Source organism: Colius striatus, chromosome 10 (assembly GCF_028858725.1).
Source record: "Colius striatus isolate bColStr4 chromosome 10, bColStr4.1.hap1, whole genome shotgun sequence".
NCBI lineage: Eukaryota > Metazoa > Chordata > Aves > Coliiformes > Coliidae > Colius > Colius striatus.
Window position 1 is genome coordinate 3424702 of NC_084768.1, and position 18001 is coordinate 3442702.

Below are 18001 nucleotides of genomic sequence, written 5' to 3' on the forward strand. Positions count from 1 at the left end.
TAACTGATCTGTGTATCATGTTTCCTCTTCAAAGAAACCTAAGCACTGCACCCAAACAGAGAAATCAGTACCTGTATTTGCCAGAGACCAAGGTGGAAGATCATCACTTGATGGGAATCTCAAGACAGTCTCTCCTACCATTTCTTCTACTTCAAGCAGCTTAAGAATTGCCCAGTCAGACCCTTGGCAAAAGTCCTCATCCTAGACTACATAACATGCTGATTTCTTTACCAACATTGACCTACATGCAGAGAAGGATGCATCCCTTTGGATTCTGTCATGCCCTGCCACTGAGAATGTTTATAAAAGTCCATATAGAATCATAGAATCATGGAATGGTAGGGGTTGGAAAGGATCTTTAGAGATCATCCAGTCCAACCCCCCCTGCAGAAGCAGGGTCACCTAGATCAGGTCACACAGGAACATGTCCAGGTAGGTCTTGAAGACCTCCAAGGAAGGAGACTTCACAACCCCTCTGGGCAGCCTGTGCCAGGGCTCCCTCACTGAAACAGTAAAAGAGTTTTTTCTCATATTTAAGTGGAACTTTTTGTGTTCCAGCTTCATCCCATCACCCCTTGTCCTGTTACTATCTACTATAGAAAAAAGGGATGTCCCAACCTCCTGACACCCACCATTTAGATATTTGTAAATGTTAATAAGATCCCCCCTCAGTCTTCTCCAGACTAAACAGCCCCAGTTCTCACAGCTTTCCTCATATGAAAGATGTTCCAGTCCCCTGAAATGGGGAAATATACTCACAACACTTCTGGGCAGCCTCAATGCACAGCTCCTCCGAGGTAAATTCACCACTGGTGTAATAAATGGGGCTTTTATCTTGCAGGTAGAAAAATATTTCTAATCCCTGATGCTGAGCTTCCAGGTTTACTTCGCTCTTCCTTGTGCTCCTCATTTTTGCACAGAAAGCCATAGCTTTGCAATCTTCTTTTACATTTAGATACTGAAAGTGGAGGAAAAAATAGTTAAGGAAACCATGCAGAAGAGTTTGAGCATTTCTCAGAACACAAATGCGTTGCTCAGGGAGGCTGCTGCGTGCTATGATGGGCTCAGCACCGCACTTCTCAGAGTCATCACGTTGGGAACCTGGTTATTCGAAATCAGTGCTTTGCTCAAATGAGGGGAAGACTGAAAAAAGAAAGGTCAACCATTATTCTGCTTCTGGTAACTCAGTTCCACATAATTCCCTTCTGTTCTGGTGGTTCCACAACTATTCTAGAAGGTTCCCCTTCTTACTGTAAAGCAGAAATAGCTTTCAGATCCTTAAGCACTTAACTGGCTGAAAACCAACACTTGAGGCTGGGGGATATAAACAGCACCATTTATATTTCTTCTTTTTTCTTTAAAAAGGAGGTTAAGCTTGTGTTTTTGCTGTCTCTTTCACAGCTACATAGGTCTGCTAGTTTCCTCCCCTCTCATCCTTTGTTTTGTAAACTCCTAATTACTGCGTCCTGGTGAAATGACCATTACTGGAGAGTTGTTTTTCATTCTCTCTCCAGAAGGCAAGCATAGCACTAAGAAAGTTTAATGCAATAGCTGTTAGACTGCCAAGAATGTATATGAGACAGCTCTAACTCAAAAGAAAACTCATGTTGTATTTTACACCCAGTGCTTAAATAGAAAGAGTGGAAAGGAAACAGATGAACACACACACTCCAGGCATTATGAAGTCTGTGTTCCATGTTTTACTAAGCTCAACTAATAACAAAAGCCCACACTATCAGTTCTACAGTTTAGTAAATTAATCCTCCCACTGCAAAACAAACAAAACTAACCCTCAAAAGCCAACACACCTGCATTTATGTGACTGTCTGATCCTCTGTGCAGCTGAAATGGATTATCTTCAGGCTCTGCAGCAGCAACTTGACTCTGGCTGAGGGAAAAAAAAAGTAACACTGTCAGAAGCAGCTTAGTACAGGTTTGAGGCACAAAATACAGAGTCAGGCTGATAAAATGCCACTTGAAATCCAAGGGAATCTTTCCACTAGCATAATTGACATCCAGATCTAGTCTGAACCAAAGACAGTCATAGAGAGCATCTAGGAGTCTCTGTGAGTCTACTGATTTCTTTTGACTCTTTGGGGGCAATGACTGAGAAGCAAACAACAAACAGGGGTAAAGCTTTGGTTATTCATCAGGCTTTTTCATTTTCTCAGAGCATCAAGCATCAGTTTGGTATCCTAAGCATTGCAACCTTTGCTGTGACACCAAAGGAGAACTCTTCTCTTTGCTTTACCTCCTTCTTCCTGTCTTTTGCCATTCATTCTCCATATTTTAACTACATATTGCCAATTCCACTTTCTTCCTAGTCTCTGTTGTTTCTTCCCCTTCCAGATTATCAGGGTTTTTTTCTTCACCTTTTTCTCTTTTGCTCTATGAAAGACTCAGAGTCTTGGGTGGGCAGCAGATAATAAGGTAGCTACTCAAAGCACCATTCACAAGGAGCACAGCCCATGACTTCAAGCAGCCTTCCAACAGCAGAGGCACCTTCCAAGAGCCTACTTTCTCTTTCTAAGCCTTACCTAACACCACAAATCATCTCAGTGTTCTGGCACTGGTTTGCAAAACTACTCCCACCCAAAGTTAGAGGTCATCCTTACCACCTGAAGCAAACAAGGGATATATCAATACTATCTTCTTTTAATGGCAAGAGTGACCATACCTTTAGTTAAAGGATTGCCTGATAGCAGGGCTGTAAAGTCAATGAGACACTACAGAAATACTTAAGAAGCAGGTGGGGAAAGAGTGGGCATGGTAAGACCTCTCCCTACTCCCACTCCTGATGGTAGGGAGTAGAGCATCAGTGAAAGAGCTGGCATGCTTCAAAGGCACAGATGTTTCTTTCCAAAGGTGGCCAGGCTGCTCCTCTCCCGCTGGCAGGGGAATAAAGGCAGAAAGGAAAAGGAGTCTGGGCCCCTCCAAGAAAAGATATGGGACTCTGTTCTGCATCTCCAGAGGGACCCATGCCCTGGCACTGGTCCTGAGTCACTGCCCATCAGCCATGGCTCCATGCTCTCAAGGGGAAATCATCCCACTTGTTTTCCTGGGGTAGTCACTAATTAAGTGTGACAGTAAACTCAATGTGACTAAACTAAACATGACAGTACTGCTGGCTTGCTAGAAGGCACCCATCACTCATCTGAGACTGAAAGATCCCTCCATTTGTATTCTCCTTCCTTTTTGCCTTCTCTTCTCCCCTATCTCTGCCAAAAATGTACTTGAACTGAGAGTATTGCTTTTGCTGCAGCAGCATTAGGCCTTAACCTGATGCAGCAGACTTCAATGAATATCGCTTTGTAAGCCTTAGGCTTAGTCTGGAGAAAAGCCTGACAATGCCACACCAGCTTCCCTTGTGCTTGGAAAGTGCCCAGCTAACATGACGCTATCATAGGAAAAAGAGACAGCACTAGCACACATTTACAAGTAAATTGCATGTTCCTTCCATCTGTGCCACTTTAATGCTGAATTTGAGCTTCCAGACACATTCTCTTGGCAATAACATGGGGAAGAAGTAACTGAGACGTGTGGACAAGCCAGCAATTATTTCTGCACAGCATCATCACATTTAAATTTAAAAGGTCCAAGATATTAGCTTTAATACAACTGAAAACACTCTCCTTTAACCAACACCTCTTGTAACAGAAATTCACTGTATTTTAATGCCTGTGTGGGCATAGCATTAAAAAGACTGTCCAGACAGCTTAAAATGTGACCTGAAACACCCAAAGTCATCTTTGAAGACGGCAAACTCCTGCTCTGTCTTGGCAGTAGCATCTTGCCCCCGTGTCCTGCACAGTAACCATGGTAGCTACAGGTGACAGCCAGGACAGGGTCAGGGCAGCTCCTCACTCCTCCTGACCCAGCTGTGGGCACATCCAGGCAGCCCTATGACTGTGCCCCGTGCAAGGTTCACCCCAGATGTGTGTGCCTGCCTCAGAGCTCCCCAGGGCCAGTACATTTGGTCTCCTGCACTCTGAGGCATCACATTACACAGCCTCCATGCTCCTGAAAGGGATTTTTATTCTTTGCCACTTAAAAAGGCTTCAAAGCCTCAGCAGACCATTGGTTTTTGTGTACCTTCTGCAGGTCATCTCATTCCCTCGTGAGTGCTTCCCTGATGAGCTACAGACAGCAGCTATATCCGTTCTCAGACTGCATTTTGCTTGGCTTATGTCACAGTCCACTGGCCTCTTTCTGCACAGCAAGCTTTGCTTCCCCCTGCTCGTGCTTGCAGCGCTTCCTAACACTTAACCCATCCTCTTCAAGGAGCATTGCTCCTGGGGACACGATGCAGGACTCTGCTGGGAGCCTGACTGACAAGACAGCATTTGCTTTTTTCAAAGCACATTTTCTCCTCACCCTCCCCATTTCTGTTTCTCATGGTGGAAACAGCCTTTTGTGATGGGCTACAAAATATCGAGGGGAAGGCAGGTTCTTCTCAAGACACTCGTTAACTCCACATCATTACAGGCTTCTGAGCACTGCTCAAAGCAAAGGGTTGCTCTGGTCGTTTAAAATCCTGACTAACATATACACACATACCTGCCACCTTCTTACAAACCTGTATTTCAGTTGCAGAGTAGCTCAGCCAGCTGGCAGGCTGAGCAAATCCCCAGCTCGGTGCACCACCAGCAGAGGGGGACAACGATTCATTCCTCACGCAGCGTTAGAATCGACGAGCATTTTGGGTGCACACAGCCACAAAAGCGAAACCATCTGCCCACAATTGCCAAAACTCACACCTTATTGCTTTGCATAAGGTGAAAGAATGAGATCTGGGCCCGAGGAAAGATTTTTAGGGGTTTTTTCCATATGCAGATGAAGCTGTCACAAATTCTGGTACCAGAAAGTCAAGAAGGTAAAAATTAGAGGGAAGGAATTGTAGAAGGCAGGTTGTTCAAACTCAGGTTTGTTTCTGGTTCAGCTATTAAACTATTTAGAATAAAAACTTGGGAGAGGAAAGTACTGGGTAAGAATTCAAGCTCCTGCTCCTACAACTTGCCATGGCCAAGATCCCCTTCATAAAAGTGCTTCATGTCCAATAGCCCCGGCACTTCTAAGGTAAAAAGACCAATGTACAACACCGTTTGTTAAACAACCCCTTTGAACCTCTCTGTTCCCCAAAATCAAGGGAGAAAAAGGCAGAGGCATAAATTAAATACTCCAGAAACTATTTGCAAAGCTTTCTTGAATCAGAAAGAAGTAAAATCTGCTGCTGTGGGAGGAGGAGCCCAGGAAAGCCCGCCTGGCTCCAAAGCCTCTTGTGATGCTGGCACACCTGCACCCAGCCCAGCCCAGAGACTCCTCTGAAACACACACACACACAAAACCCCCTTTGAGTAAGGGAACAGGGGATAAAACTGTCAGCTAGGAGATATTTCACGGTCAGACACCAACAGATGCTGGCTCTGAGCTCCAATGGGCACGTTTAAGAAAACTTCACCTAAGCTCAGACAAGGCTACAGATGTCACATAGCTTACTTAGGCTCCCCGGCCAACCACACAAGGGATAGGTGCATTTTTTTTACCCAAAGGCAGTTTGCTTGCTCTCAGTGAGACACACTTAAATTTCTCCCAGCAGAACTGCCCTAATTCCCAAAAGAGAGGCCCTGCACCACAGAGGAGATGCAGGCTGAGCTGTCATCCCGTCAGGAGAAATGCCCTCTGCCTGAAAGCTGCTGCCTGTCCTTGCTGGACACCATTTTCCATTCACAGAACATGCTAATGGGCAAAGGGGAAACATGAAACCCACATAGGTTTTGAGAAGAAAACCCCTGAGCACATCCAAACACAACCCAAGGGAAACCTGTGCACCGAGACCTGTTTGGATTTAAAACCCAAGTTTGGCGTCCTGCTGCTTTTGGGGAGTTCTGACAGGATAAAAAGCCTGACCCCCTACGCCAGCCCTGCTACACCATCACCCTTGTGCTATCCACACTTTCGCCATAAACAAAGACCATGGAAGCAAAATGCAAAGATGGAAGGTCTGTTTCAGGGCCAAAAGTCCCTAAAATGCGAGGAGACAAAAATCCCAGATAAAACCTGACCAAAACAGAACTCAGTTTGAAGTACCATGTGCAAACTCTTCCTCTTTTTTCCCTCTCGGTAACTGGTTTCTGGTTTCATGACAGGGACAGAGGCAGGGGATGTTTACAATTGCTTATGCTAAGAAAGTTGCAATAGGCTTCTCCTTAAGCAAGCAGGGCATGGCATTTTTGTAGCAGTCATAGTTTGTCAGGCCAAAAGTTCTCTATCGTTCCTTCAACACTGTAGTAAAGCAACTGGTCACAAGCCATACAGCACAAGACACACATCTAACCTAGCACCACCTATCAGAGACTCATTAACAGCCTACTTTTTAACAAGAGAGTATGTCAGTATCCATATGCCAGCCAACATGAAGCAGCACAGTAAATCCCCAAATGACTGAAGAAGCCATAGCAGCGCTGCCCGACCACCCTCCTGCAGTAGCCCTGAGAAGACATCACCACCACCATGGCAGACAAACGTTGCACCAGTTAATTAACTAAACCCACAGGAGAGGAAAAGTTAAAAGCTTTTCACTGAAGTAGAATATGACCACACACAGAGCTCCTTCAGGTCTAAAACTCTCATCCAAGTGAGTCTGAGGACAGCAAAAGGTTTGGTGCTTCCCTCCCAGCTGCCTACGGTGCCCACGTCTTCTCACACACACTTCACTACCTCAGCTCTCAATACTCCCATTTGCTAATAACAATTAACTACAATTCAAACTCCTCTCCGTGCTTTCCAGTCACACTGAAGAGAAAAAGCTTTTAAAGTATTATTTGTGGACATTGAGGAACTCAAATGCCACAGGACAGATCGAGGTTGCCATTTCAATTGGGTTGGGGTCCTTTCTGTGCTTATTGCAGTATCTCACTACCTTTATGTATGTCATCACATGCTGATTTTTTCCCCACAGGACTCTTTCACTGAATGTGTAACTCAGTATGTATTTAAGTCATTTTATTTAGAGTGATCTGACCACATGCTGTTTACCTCTGCCCCAAAGCCAGGCTTAGCAACTCCCCTTGGGTTTCTCTACAGCATTCATTCAGCGACACAACTGATCTATGTTGTACAACTGAGAGCACACACAATGGAAACCTTTAGCAAAAACAGCTAATGCACAGCAAAGTTCTTCAGAACTGAAAAGAGGGTGCATATGATTACGCCAGCCTTCGATATTCACACACATTAACAGAAGTTATGGGTTTCCATTCTTAGCAGTTGAACTCTGTAAAGCAGAGGAGGCAGGTTCCTGTTGTGTTCACTCACCGACTGCTTCAGACCAGACCCTGACCCTTCATAAACCCACTCAGTTCACTGTCACACCATGAGAACTACCTGTGCTCGCCTCCTGCCTGCTTCTCCAACACAACTTCAGCTACTTCTCTGAATTTCGTGATGTGTCACCTACGTGGGACGTTTGTCAGCTCGGCTGTGAGACCTGGGGCTGTTTAGTCTGGAGGAGACCAGGGGGTGAGGGGGGGGTAGGATCTCATTAATATCTACAGATACCTAAATGGTGGGTGTCAGGAGGTTGGGGCAGCACTTTTTTTCCTGTTCTATCCAGAGAAAGGGCAATGGAAAGAAGCTGGAACACGAAAGTACAATAACAACTTTAAATGCTGCACTTCTCAAGAAGATTACAACCTGTTACTATATCCACGTAGAGTCAATACTAGACACTTTTCAGCTAATGCAGTATTAATTTCCTTGGAGGCAAATATATTCACACATCAAGCTCCTACCCATCATGGAAATGGATCCAATGATTACACAATTTTTATGTAATTACCATGTTGCCAATACTCCAAAATCTATTACCTGCAAACTAGAGGAAAGTTCATTTACTTTTCTTCTTTTCCCCCAACACACCAACCATCTAAAAAAGAGCTTTATGACTAAGATGGGACTGAGGGGGGATTCCAGGCTTAAAGAGATATAAATGGACTGGTTTTATTCCTGACAGGGACACAGCACTAATTATCCTTTTCCTTCCTTTATGTCCTCCTCTGAGCCACTCACCTACATCCCCGCTTTGTCCCTGCAGCTAGCAGTTTGCACCTTTCAGATGGGATGGAAGTTTGCTGGCAAAGAGCCACGTCATCTTCCCAGCAATGAAGCACATCTTCAGGAAACACGGCCTCTTCCTGGTGGCACTGCACTGATTTAAGGGGTTTCCTGAAGTTCAGTTCAGATGTGTGGAAAAACTTTCAGGAAAAAATCAGCTGGTGTGGCAAAGACCTCCAACTCCATGTTTTCTTGGAAGAGAAAATGTTACAGGTGTGCAAAGTTTGTTCTTTCTGGGCCTACCTAGCAAGTGATCCTTGTCAGGTCACTAGAACTGGATGTGGCAAGACTGCATACGTGCTCTTCGTGCCCCAGTTCAAAGCTAAAACTTCAGTGAATGCTAAACAATGTGCCTCACAACTAGGGCAGACAGAGAGTGAACACGGTCACGTACATCAGCTCTGCTAACACACAGTAACTCCGGTCGTATGCCCCAGCCAGAAGTCAGCACAGCACTTCAGTCTATGAGGAGGTGCTGAAGCCCGGCTCTGTCTTCTCCAAGAGAGGAAAATACACCATAGCCATTGCACAGATCCATCAGAAAGGCAGAGGTGGAAACAAACATAGAGTGGAAGTAGAAGCACCACAACATGTGGGACATTCTCTGCTGACTCTACAGCGGCCTAACAGCATCACACAGCTCACTGTGCTGTGCACGTATGTGGCCAGGATGGTGCCGGGCTCTGCGACCTCAGGAGGATTCACTGTCCAACACTGTGACAGGACTTTCACAAAGCTTCAACACTTACCTTCCTCCTCTACAAAACAACCTAGTCATTCAAAGTCCCTTCGTTCCCTGAATATTGAGCAACTACCAGCAGTTTTCCTAAGTGAGACAAGCTACCAGGAGGGAGATGAAGCACTTTCATTGTCCCCGTCTTCCCTATGACGCTCTGTAGCTGCAGAACAACTCCCCTCTACTAGACTGGACTACAAGAGATTACTTTGTCCTGCTCTCCTAAGCCTTAAAATCTCAGAGGTGTGATTATGCTGAAATGTTTGATGAAAAAAAAAAACCCTGATGTCTGGGGACTCTCTAAGCATCTACAGTCTCTACTCCAAGTTTTCCTCACAAGTGTTTTATAAGGCATAGTCTACCCCATCTCCACCTTACTCACTGAACTGATTGCTCAGTAGTCTGTGGATGTGGAAAAGAGATGAACTCCAAGTCCTAGGCATGCCATCCTGGCACCAACCACACTGTTCTACACCCAGCACTGCTCTGCTGGGTCATTAGTTAGACTGAGAGTGTAGCTAGGAGGGGGCTGTTTGTACCCCTCGTCACAAAACCACTACATCACCCTTAGCATACCAAGATGATACATCCCATCAGCTGCAACGACCATCTCCAGAATCCACTGGTATTCCTCAACAAGGGAATCTTACATTTTACTTGCTTTTAAGGAAAAAGCAAGCTTAGATTTATCATGAGAGCATCCAGATTTTAGATCACGTCTTAGATCTTTAGCAAGAAACACACCAAAACAAGCAAACAGCTTCTGTCTAGAAAAGTCAGGACTAGTGAGATCGGACAAGAAACATTATGAGCTTGAATCTTTTACAGATGGGTAGGGGAGAAATTAAATGACTTGCCCACTTACCCAGGAAATCAGCAGCAGCATTGGTAGCTAGCCTGGGTCTCCCACGTCCCACTCTGTAGCCTCTAACATGAGAGGCAGAATTAGAAGCAACAGTTCCTCCAAATACCAACAGCCTGTGTAGGTGGACTTCACACACGCTACAGCTTTCTAGTTCCAGAGTGTGTAAAATGTGCAAAGGGGCTGAGACTTCTTGGTGACCACAGAGCTACTGCAAAGCTCCTGTCCTCTGAGAATCACCATCTGTTCACAGCCCGCTCTAGCAAAGGTCCCAGCACAGTAACCACACACGGTCATTTCTCTTGTGTTCAGCCCTGTAGCCACTTCCTTGAGAGCAGCTACAGATGTTCTTGACCTTTTTCGTTTTCAAATCGTACCACAAAATGGAGACTCTCGTCCCAGTTCTCTCCACCCCCTGCTTCCTCCTCCCCAGAGCTGGGCAGCACTAACTGCACAGGCTGCACATTGTGATGGTGGCAGCAAAGAGGGACTGCAAGCAAGTCCCACACCATCCCCCACTATCAGCCACCACATGCACGGAGGTCGCCTGGCCTCAGAGAGGCAAGGAGGTTTTGCTACAGCAAAATTCCTTCATTCCAGAGGAGGAAATTGCCCAGCATCGTCCTGCAAAGGGGCTGAGATGCCCAGAAGGTGTGCTGGCACCTAGCACCTTCCGAGAAGCAGGAATCACGGATGGCGAAGAACAACCTCAACTTGACCACAGCAGCCCTCAGAAGAATAAGCTGAAATATTGGCATCTCTTTGCATTCTATTTGGTTTAGAAGCATCACTAACTTGTTGCCATTAGCACTTAAATCACTTATAAAGGGCTTGAAGACTTCTGTCAATGTGGTCGACATCTACTCTGCATATGGCGAGACATTTGAATCCCCCAGGTTGCTTTATTCACAAAGACTTCTGGTAGTTGCGTGCTTCCTGTGGTGGCTTTGCACTTTGGTAAGTGTTTTTTGATGGTTTGCCTTTTTCTCTTTGTTTAATGTGGTGAGAAGATACTGTTAAAGTTCACTTTTAAAGGCTCACCATTTAAAACACAAACATAAACAAAAGCAGACAGAACTTCACCAATTATCTTTGCCTTTCTGTTCTGAGCAAACGACCAACCACGGCGTTCCTCACCAACAAACACTCCTTCTACAACACAATCACAAAGCCATACCATTTTGTAGCAACCTTGCCATTTGCCATGGACAGCAAGAGCAATGTGTTCCTCACAGTCTCTTAGCCCTTGCTGTCTTGCTCTATCTGGAACACCACACGCAATTCTGACTGGAGAAGGTATGGCCAGATTCTACAGAAACAACCTCAGAGTTAAAGGGTGTCTCAGCTGAAGCCCTTTAGGTTAGCATATATATGTAGTTCTGACACAATAAAGTTAAAAGGTGTGACCTGAAGAGCAGAAATCTAAGAAGCAGCAGCTGCTTTGGTAGTGGAGGAGGGACTAATTGTAGCTGTGCTGTCCCAGAAGTGGTAGTGCAAAAATATCTGTAAAGGCCACCACACACAATAATTAGCTCATCTAATTCAGCAAAAAAATTAAGGTACACCTTAGATACAGGTACCAAACCAAAGACACCAATCTCTTCTTCCTCCTGTCCTCACCAAGATCCTTTAGCAGCAGCACACCTCTGTTTCAGTGAGCTTAACCCCACTGCAAAGATCAGTGTGTGGCTCTGCTGCAACCAGCACAACTACTGAAACCAACAAAGGAAAACAAGGCATCAACACCAAAGAACTCTTAGGTGGCACCTCTGTCCTCCAGGCAGGACCTTATTCCTGGGAAACCTGCCACCTGACAGAGCAAAACTCAGCAATAAGAAGAAACAGAGCTTAGCTTCAGCTTTTCTCTACCCCTCCTGTCTCCCAGTATCTGCACAAGGGAAGGATATGGCAATACCAACTAACTGTTAGCACTCCCACAGCCTTCCTCCACCAAGGAAAGGACTCCAGCTGGTCTTTCTCCACAGTGTGAAGCCCTGCCACTGCAAAAAAAACCCACCCCAAACTCAACTCCTGACTGCTTCCAGGTCTAGAAAGCTAGAACAACTACTCTGAAAAGCAGCACCACTTCTTCTGGCAGAGGGAAGCTGCATTTTGATTTCTGCTACGCAGTGCAAACCACCACCTGCATTTGAGAAAAAAGGCTGTTTCAACAGATCATTTTTTTCTTGCTTGTGAGATAATTTACACACAGATGTTCTCCTGCAAGAGTTAGCAAGTGTTGCCATGGAAAGCCACAGCCATCTGAGACCAATTTACAGAGAGAAATGAACTCTACAGTAGCTACGCCAATGCCACCCAGAGCTTTGGAAATCAAGTACACGGACCTCCAACTCAAATCTGTTTGCTGTGGAACTAATGAAAGAGAGTTAGTCGAGGTGATATTTTAACCTTGTCTTACTATGCCTATCGACTAGTATATTTTGAGGACACTTTTGCTTTCTCAGACACTGGGCCTCATTATTCTCACTAGAGCAAAGGGCAGTCGTTTCCATGTCTGGAAATAAGAGCTATACCTCTGTGCTCACCGGTGATAAAGCAGTTGACAAATCGAGGGTAAATGTTCTAAACACTGGCAGATGTAACAAGGAGGAGATGTTATTTAAAAACAGAACACACTCAGGTTAATTAACATTCCTATAACCAGTTAAGGGGAAAAAAAGAAAATCTATATTTAGCCAGAGGTGGCACAAGAGACGCATTCAGTGGGAAGTGAACAATGCAGAGTTTTCCAACCCAAAAAGTTCCCACGGAAAGTTGTTGGACTACAATAGCTCACTGTGAACAGGAACAAATGTTGCAAGTTTTGGAGAGGGAAGAGAATGACTAGCTTAGCACTTCATGTTATAAACCAGCCAGCCCAAGGCTGGTTGGGGGTGGTGGCCTTCCATCCCACCTCTGCACGACATCCAGGGATGAGACAACGTGCTGCACACTCACAGAGGATTCACGGTGGCCCAAAGGTTGTATTTGCTTTTAGACCTCTTCTGAAAAGCGAAGGCTGGATGTAGAGGTCAGCATAGGTATGAGTGGGTAGGCTTCAGCATAGCAATAGCCTCTGGAGATAGTTCAGCATTTCAGCTAACAAGTCCTAATGTCATCTTCCAGACACTGTATTTTGTCATCAGTGCATGCTGAAACAAACTCTCGAGGCCCATCTGGCTCAGCTGCCCACCCTGTGGTGGGTTTTGCTTGGGCTCAAGAGGCATGTGGCAGAACCCAACCCCTGGGACTGCAGCAGAGATAGGCATTCAGGAGATGCCCCTGGGGCCCAGGGCAGTACCCTGCCAGAGCCTGAGCCCTGCTTTCACCCCGCTTTCACCCCCCACACCGCTCCCCTCACTGCCGTCAAAGGGCCTTTCCTCCTGGCTCCCACCAGCCTGACAGGGAGCAGAAGGAAGACAAGGCCCCAGGACGTGAAATCAAAGTCAAGTTCTGCCATTGCAGACAGAAGCTATTTGTAAGCCCTGACTTCTCAAGAGTGCAGTCAGTATCTGCTGGCAGCCTCAGGCTTGGGGGTGCTTTTCAAAGCATGTGTATGACTGGAGATGAGAAAAAATTACTGCTAGTAAGATACAATTTGAACACGAGTGGGAAATACAGTTCTTTATTGTCCATCTGTTGGAATAAACACACAAAGCAATTACTTTTTATTACTGACCAATCACCAGAGCACACCTCCATTAATGGTTAGCTGTAAACACATTGATCCCTATTAGTCAAAGGAAATGCAACTAGTTAATTGGTCTGTCTGAAGCAAAAATGAGCCATAATGCTTAAGGTTCCTCTTCTAAGTCCATTCAGTCCACTTCACAGATGGACTTTCAGCTTCTTTTCTGCTCCCCTCACCATCTCCCCAAGGTCAGAGCTTCTCTTGGCAGGCAGCAGGTCAGCTCATCCACAGGGTCCCCGCCAGGACTGCTGTGCCACACGCTGCAGCCATACCACCAACTTCTCGTGCCTTGTTTCACACATCCCAAAGGCCAGCCAGCAGTGGCTGCAAGTGTGTGCAGAACAGAAGAGTACAGAGAATGGTGTATAAACTGAGCTTTGGAGAAAAAAATATCACAGTGATACGACTTGGAACTGGTTTATTTTTAGCCTCCACCTGAGAAGCAACAGGGTAAGGATTTGTCTTCTCAAAAAGCCAAGCACAGTTACACCTCTTCTCTCACAAATAAAGAGGCATGGCCACAGCTGAAAAATGAGTTTGCAGTGCCCTTTACTCACCCCAGCCTCAGGTAAAGGGTTTGTTAAGGGAGAAGCTGTGTTCAAAGCAGGTTTCCTAGCAAGAGCAAAGAGGGGATCTTGGCAAATCTGGCACATCGCCCTGTTTCTCATACATCTAGTTAAATGCTTTTGAGCTAGACACTGTATGCTCCTCTTGCTGTCAGTCTAGACAAGTAAGTGCAAAATGCATTTTATCTTACCTTGAAACAGAAATCTGAAGTAGGCTGAATGAGGTTTATGAGTCTGTGACTGAGAAAAGATCTCAGACATCTGTATCTAAGCTTGTCTCTAAACTGGAGATTCAAAAGCTGGATGAACAGACTCCCCCCCAGGATAAAATTCAGTTTGCTTGTAATGGCTTTCATATTCTTAGGCTTTAGTGAATCCTTCTATTCCCTACCTTACCTTAAAAAGAGGGGGTAAGCCCTAAATATCAGCTGTAAAGGTGCTAAAGAAATGACAATCTAAATCCCTTTTCTCTGATCACAACTGTGACAAAAAATATCATCATTTTTCACAGCTGCAGGCTCTTTGCTTCCTAAAAAAATATCACCCAATACAAGTACATTGGCAGAAGCCAATGAAACCAAGGAAGCCAGTTGGTGAAAGCTAAATGAAGCTATTCAAAAAGTTGCCTAAGTAGGCAACTTGGGCTCTGACAAATAAGAAGTGCCCTTGTGCCTCCCTTTGATGACCAAAAAGCAGAGTCTGGACTGCAGTGGCTCTCCAACAGCAGGCTGAGATGCTCCTGCTCCACTGGCCTGTGTTCAATCCTACAGATGGTGCTTGCTGCTTTTGCACTTAGGTGCACACACACATATAGAGTCATTAACTGCTTTCAATGCAAACATGATGTCAGTCACATCCGAGATGCCCTCTGGATACTAAGGGAGCACATATTTTACAAGGTTTCCTACTGATTCACCTACAGCACTTCAGAATATGGGGTAGCTGTGATGTTATGACGGCCAGGCTGCCAACTGCTGCAGTGAAAGTCTTATCTAATAGTTGTTTTCTGCTTGAAACAGCCTGATACTCTTCTATGATCAGTTTTATCTCCTGAGACAACTAAAGTAACTGATAATTCAGTGTCTAAGCAGAGGCAGACTTTGCCACAAGCAGCTTGTTCTGCAGGAACACGAGGCTGAGAAGGAACCCATAATCCCAGCCCCCTCCACCACCACCACCTGTTAACAGATGTAAACATTTGCACATACTTGACCTGATAACGTGAGCAACACAGCAAGGTGTAAGGATAGATTCTTTCCACCAGCTTCAGTTGAAAACTATTTTCAGGAAGTTCCCCACTGAATTTCCACTGTCCAGTTTAACTGTGAGTGCGACAGCTTGAGCTGGTGGACTCCTTACAATGAGAAGGATTACTGGTTTGAGTCTTCTGTAAACTATGAGCTATATCCCCAATATCTCTCTGTCAAGTAAACTAAATATTTACACTCAATTCATTCAAACTCTTGGACAAATATATACACTATTTTTAACTAACCAGCTTAACAGGAGCATATTTCACATGTTTACCTCTGAGACTTGTGCCAGCAGGGGTTCAAAGGTCGCATGACACGTCAGTGGCTTTAGCTACAGTGAGTAATGGGACTTTGCTTTCCTTTTCTTAGGGACTCCCATTTCAGTTACAGATTTGAGAATTTCCACTGCAGGTTTCATAGCTATCCTATTACTGCTGGTTTGGTCTCAGAATGACTGAAGCTATGGCTATAAGGTCTCTTCAAAGTCAAAAGTTACAAGAGGAATATAAGCTTTTCCATTTTTAGGAGTCTATCTGCATTGCCAGTAGTGTTTTTATGTTATGGAAACTCACAGTAGCTCACTGTTTCTCAATTTCCAGTTTTGGCCAAGAGCAGTTTCATAAAAGTTTATGGCCAATTCACTTTTCACTCCAGGTGTAATTTTATTTCAGTTCTCTAGAAGCACAGAACAGCAAATGTTGCTTAGCTGCAGTTCCCTCTCTTCTGATGCCTCTCTCACAACAGCAGCTTTGCATGCAGAAACTTTACACTGCTGCTGTGAGTCAACACCAACAAATCACCAGCTCATGCCTTGCTCCCCCCCACCAATGAGTCCTAAGACACCAGCTGTACATGCCTCAGGTTGGCCTTTCTTTCCCAAGAGGCTGATAACAAAAGTTCTCTCAGCTTCATCAGCTCAAGCAAAGACACTGAACTATCCACACTAAACCAAAGAGCCTCTGGTGTGAAGAACCACGATCCCAGCCACCCTCTCCAGCACCAATGTGAATCTCAAGGGACGTGGCTGTGTACTGGGAATTTTGTTTTGAAAGAAAAGAAAGCTTCCTCCGGCCAGCATATTCATCCCACTGCTGCTCCACAGCAAACACCCCAATCCATAGCTACAGTTGTTTCTGCAACACCTTGCCAAGTGACAGGGAGAGCAGAGGAGAGGCAGGGCCAGCCGTGTGTGACGGCGTACCCACAAGCCACACGCTCTTGTACCTTCCCTGGCCTAAGCTCAAACCCTCACTCAGCAGCAGTAAACAGGAAGCCACTGGTGAACTCCACAACACACATGCGCACCCCGAGCAACCTCCTCAGCGTCTTGCTCCTGGAAACACAGCTCTCAACATCTGTAAAGAAGAGAATACCCATATCTGTGAAGAATGGGGTCAAGGCTGCACCTTACTGGTCATCAGCCCCATGAACTGAACATGCTGCTGTCCTGGGAAGGGCAGCACCTTAAGGATTGTGTACACTGCAAGCAGGGTTTTCCAACAGAAAAGCTGTGACTCGTGTGTTCCACTGCTGCTAAAACCCAGGCATGTTTTTTCAGGTAATAAATCGTATCCTTTATGAAGCAGACTTCCACCTCGTGAGGTAGAAAAGCACCTCTAGGTACTACCAAGCTACTCATCACCACCCCTCCTCTCTGCTTCAGCTGTGCCACTGCTGAGGTCCAGCCCTCATGCCAATTTATCTGTGTGAAGAGCAGACTGCAGTACCTCTGCAAGCATCAAGCAGAACAAGAGTTATGCCAAGACCTCGAGAAAAGGCAGGACTGAAGTCATCACTCCAAATCAATAAGATGTTGCTTTAAGACCTTATTACAGCTTTTAACTACTTTTCCTGTAAAGAACTCTGTACAGTAAATGTGAGTAAGCAAATATTAAAAATAGCTAAGCAGGGACATTCTTGTTCGATCGCTTTTAGCACTGACTCAAACGTGTATGACTCACCCCGAGCACCTCCTGTTGTACCTACTTGCCCAGTGCTGGCTGTCACATCTACTTTACACACTGGCCAACACCACTGACAACATCAAGACAGTGAAGTGGATGGAGAGCTGGCTGAATGACAGAGTCCAGAGCATGGGGATCAATGGCACAGAATCAAGTGTGAGGCCTGTGGCCAGTGGAGTTCCACAGGGATGGGTTCTGGGGCCAGTCTGGTTCAACATCTTCATCAACCACCCGGATGAGGGGACAGAGGGACCCTCAGCAAGTTCCCTGCTGGCACCAAACTGGGAGCACTGGCTGATTCCCCAGAGGCTGTGCTGCCATTCAGCGGGATCTCGACCGGCTGCAGAGTTGGGCAGAGAGGAACCTCCTGAGGTTCAACAAGGACAAGGGCAGAGTCCTGCAGCTGGGAAGGAACAACTGCATGCACCAGCACAGGCTGGGGGTGACCTGCTGGAGAGCAGCTCTGCAGAGACAGACCTGGGAGTGCTGGTGGATAATAAACTAACCATGAGCCAGCAACGTGCCCTCGTGGCCAAGAAGCCAATGGCATCCTGGGGGCATCAAGAAGAGTGTGGGCAGCAGGTCAAGGGAGGTTCTTCTCCCCCTCTACTCTGCCCTGCTGAGGCCTCATCTGGAGTCCTGTGTCCAGTTCTGGGCTCCTCAGCTCAAGAGGGACAGGGAACTGCTGGAGAGAGGCCAGCACAGGGCCATCAAGATGATCAGGGGACTGGAGCATCTTTCATATGAGGAAAGGCTGCAGGACCTGGGGCTGTTTAGTCTGGAGAAGAGGAGACTGAGGGGGGATCTTATTAACATT

General features: G+C 45.9%; 1 protein-coding gene across 2 annotated transcripts in view; it reads right to left on the reverse strand.

Annotated features, from left to right (window-relative positions):
* JAK1 (Janus kinase 1) overlaps window positions 1-18001 on the reverse strand; it is a 62446-nt gene that overhangs the window by 29264 nt on the left and 15181 nt on the right. For both annotated transcript variants that reach the window (XM_062003224.1, XM_062003223.1), the window contains exons 2-3: window positions 1809-1888; window positions 760-958 (exon numbers count right to left, since the gene is read on the reverse strand). In XM_062003224.1, coding sequence (XP_061859208.1) covers window positions 760-958; window positions 1809-1814 — 205 coding nt within the window. In that variant the 5' untranslated portion in view covers window positions 1815-1888. The remainder of the gene's footprint in view (window positions 1-759; window positions 959-1808; window positions 1889-18001) is intronic.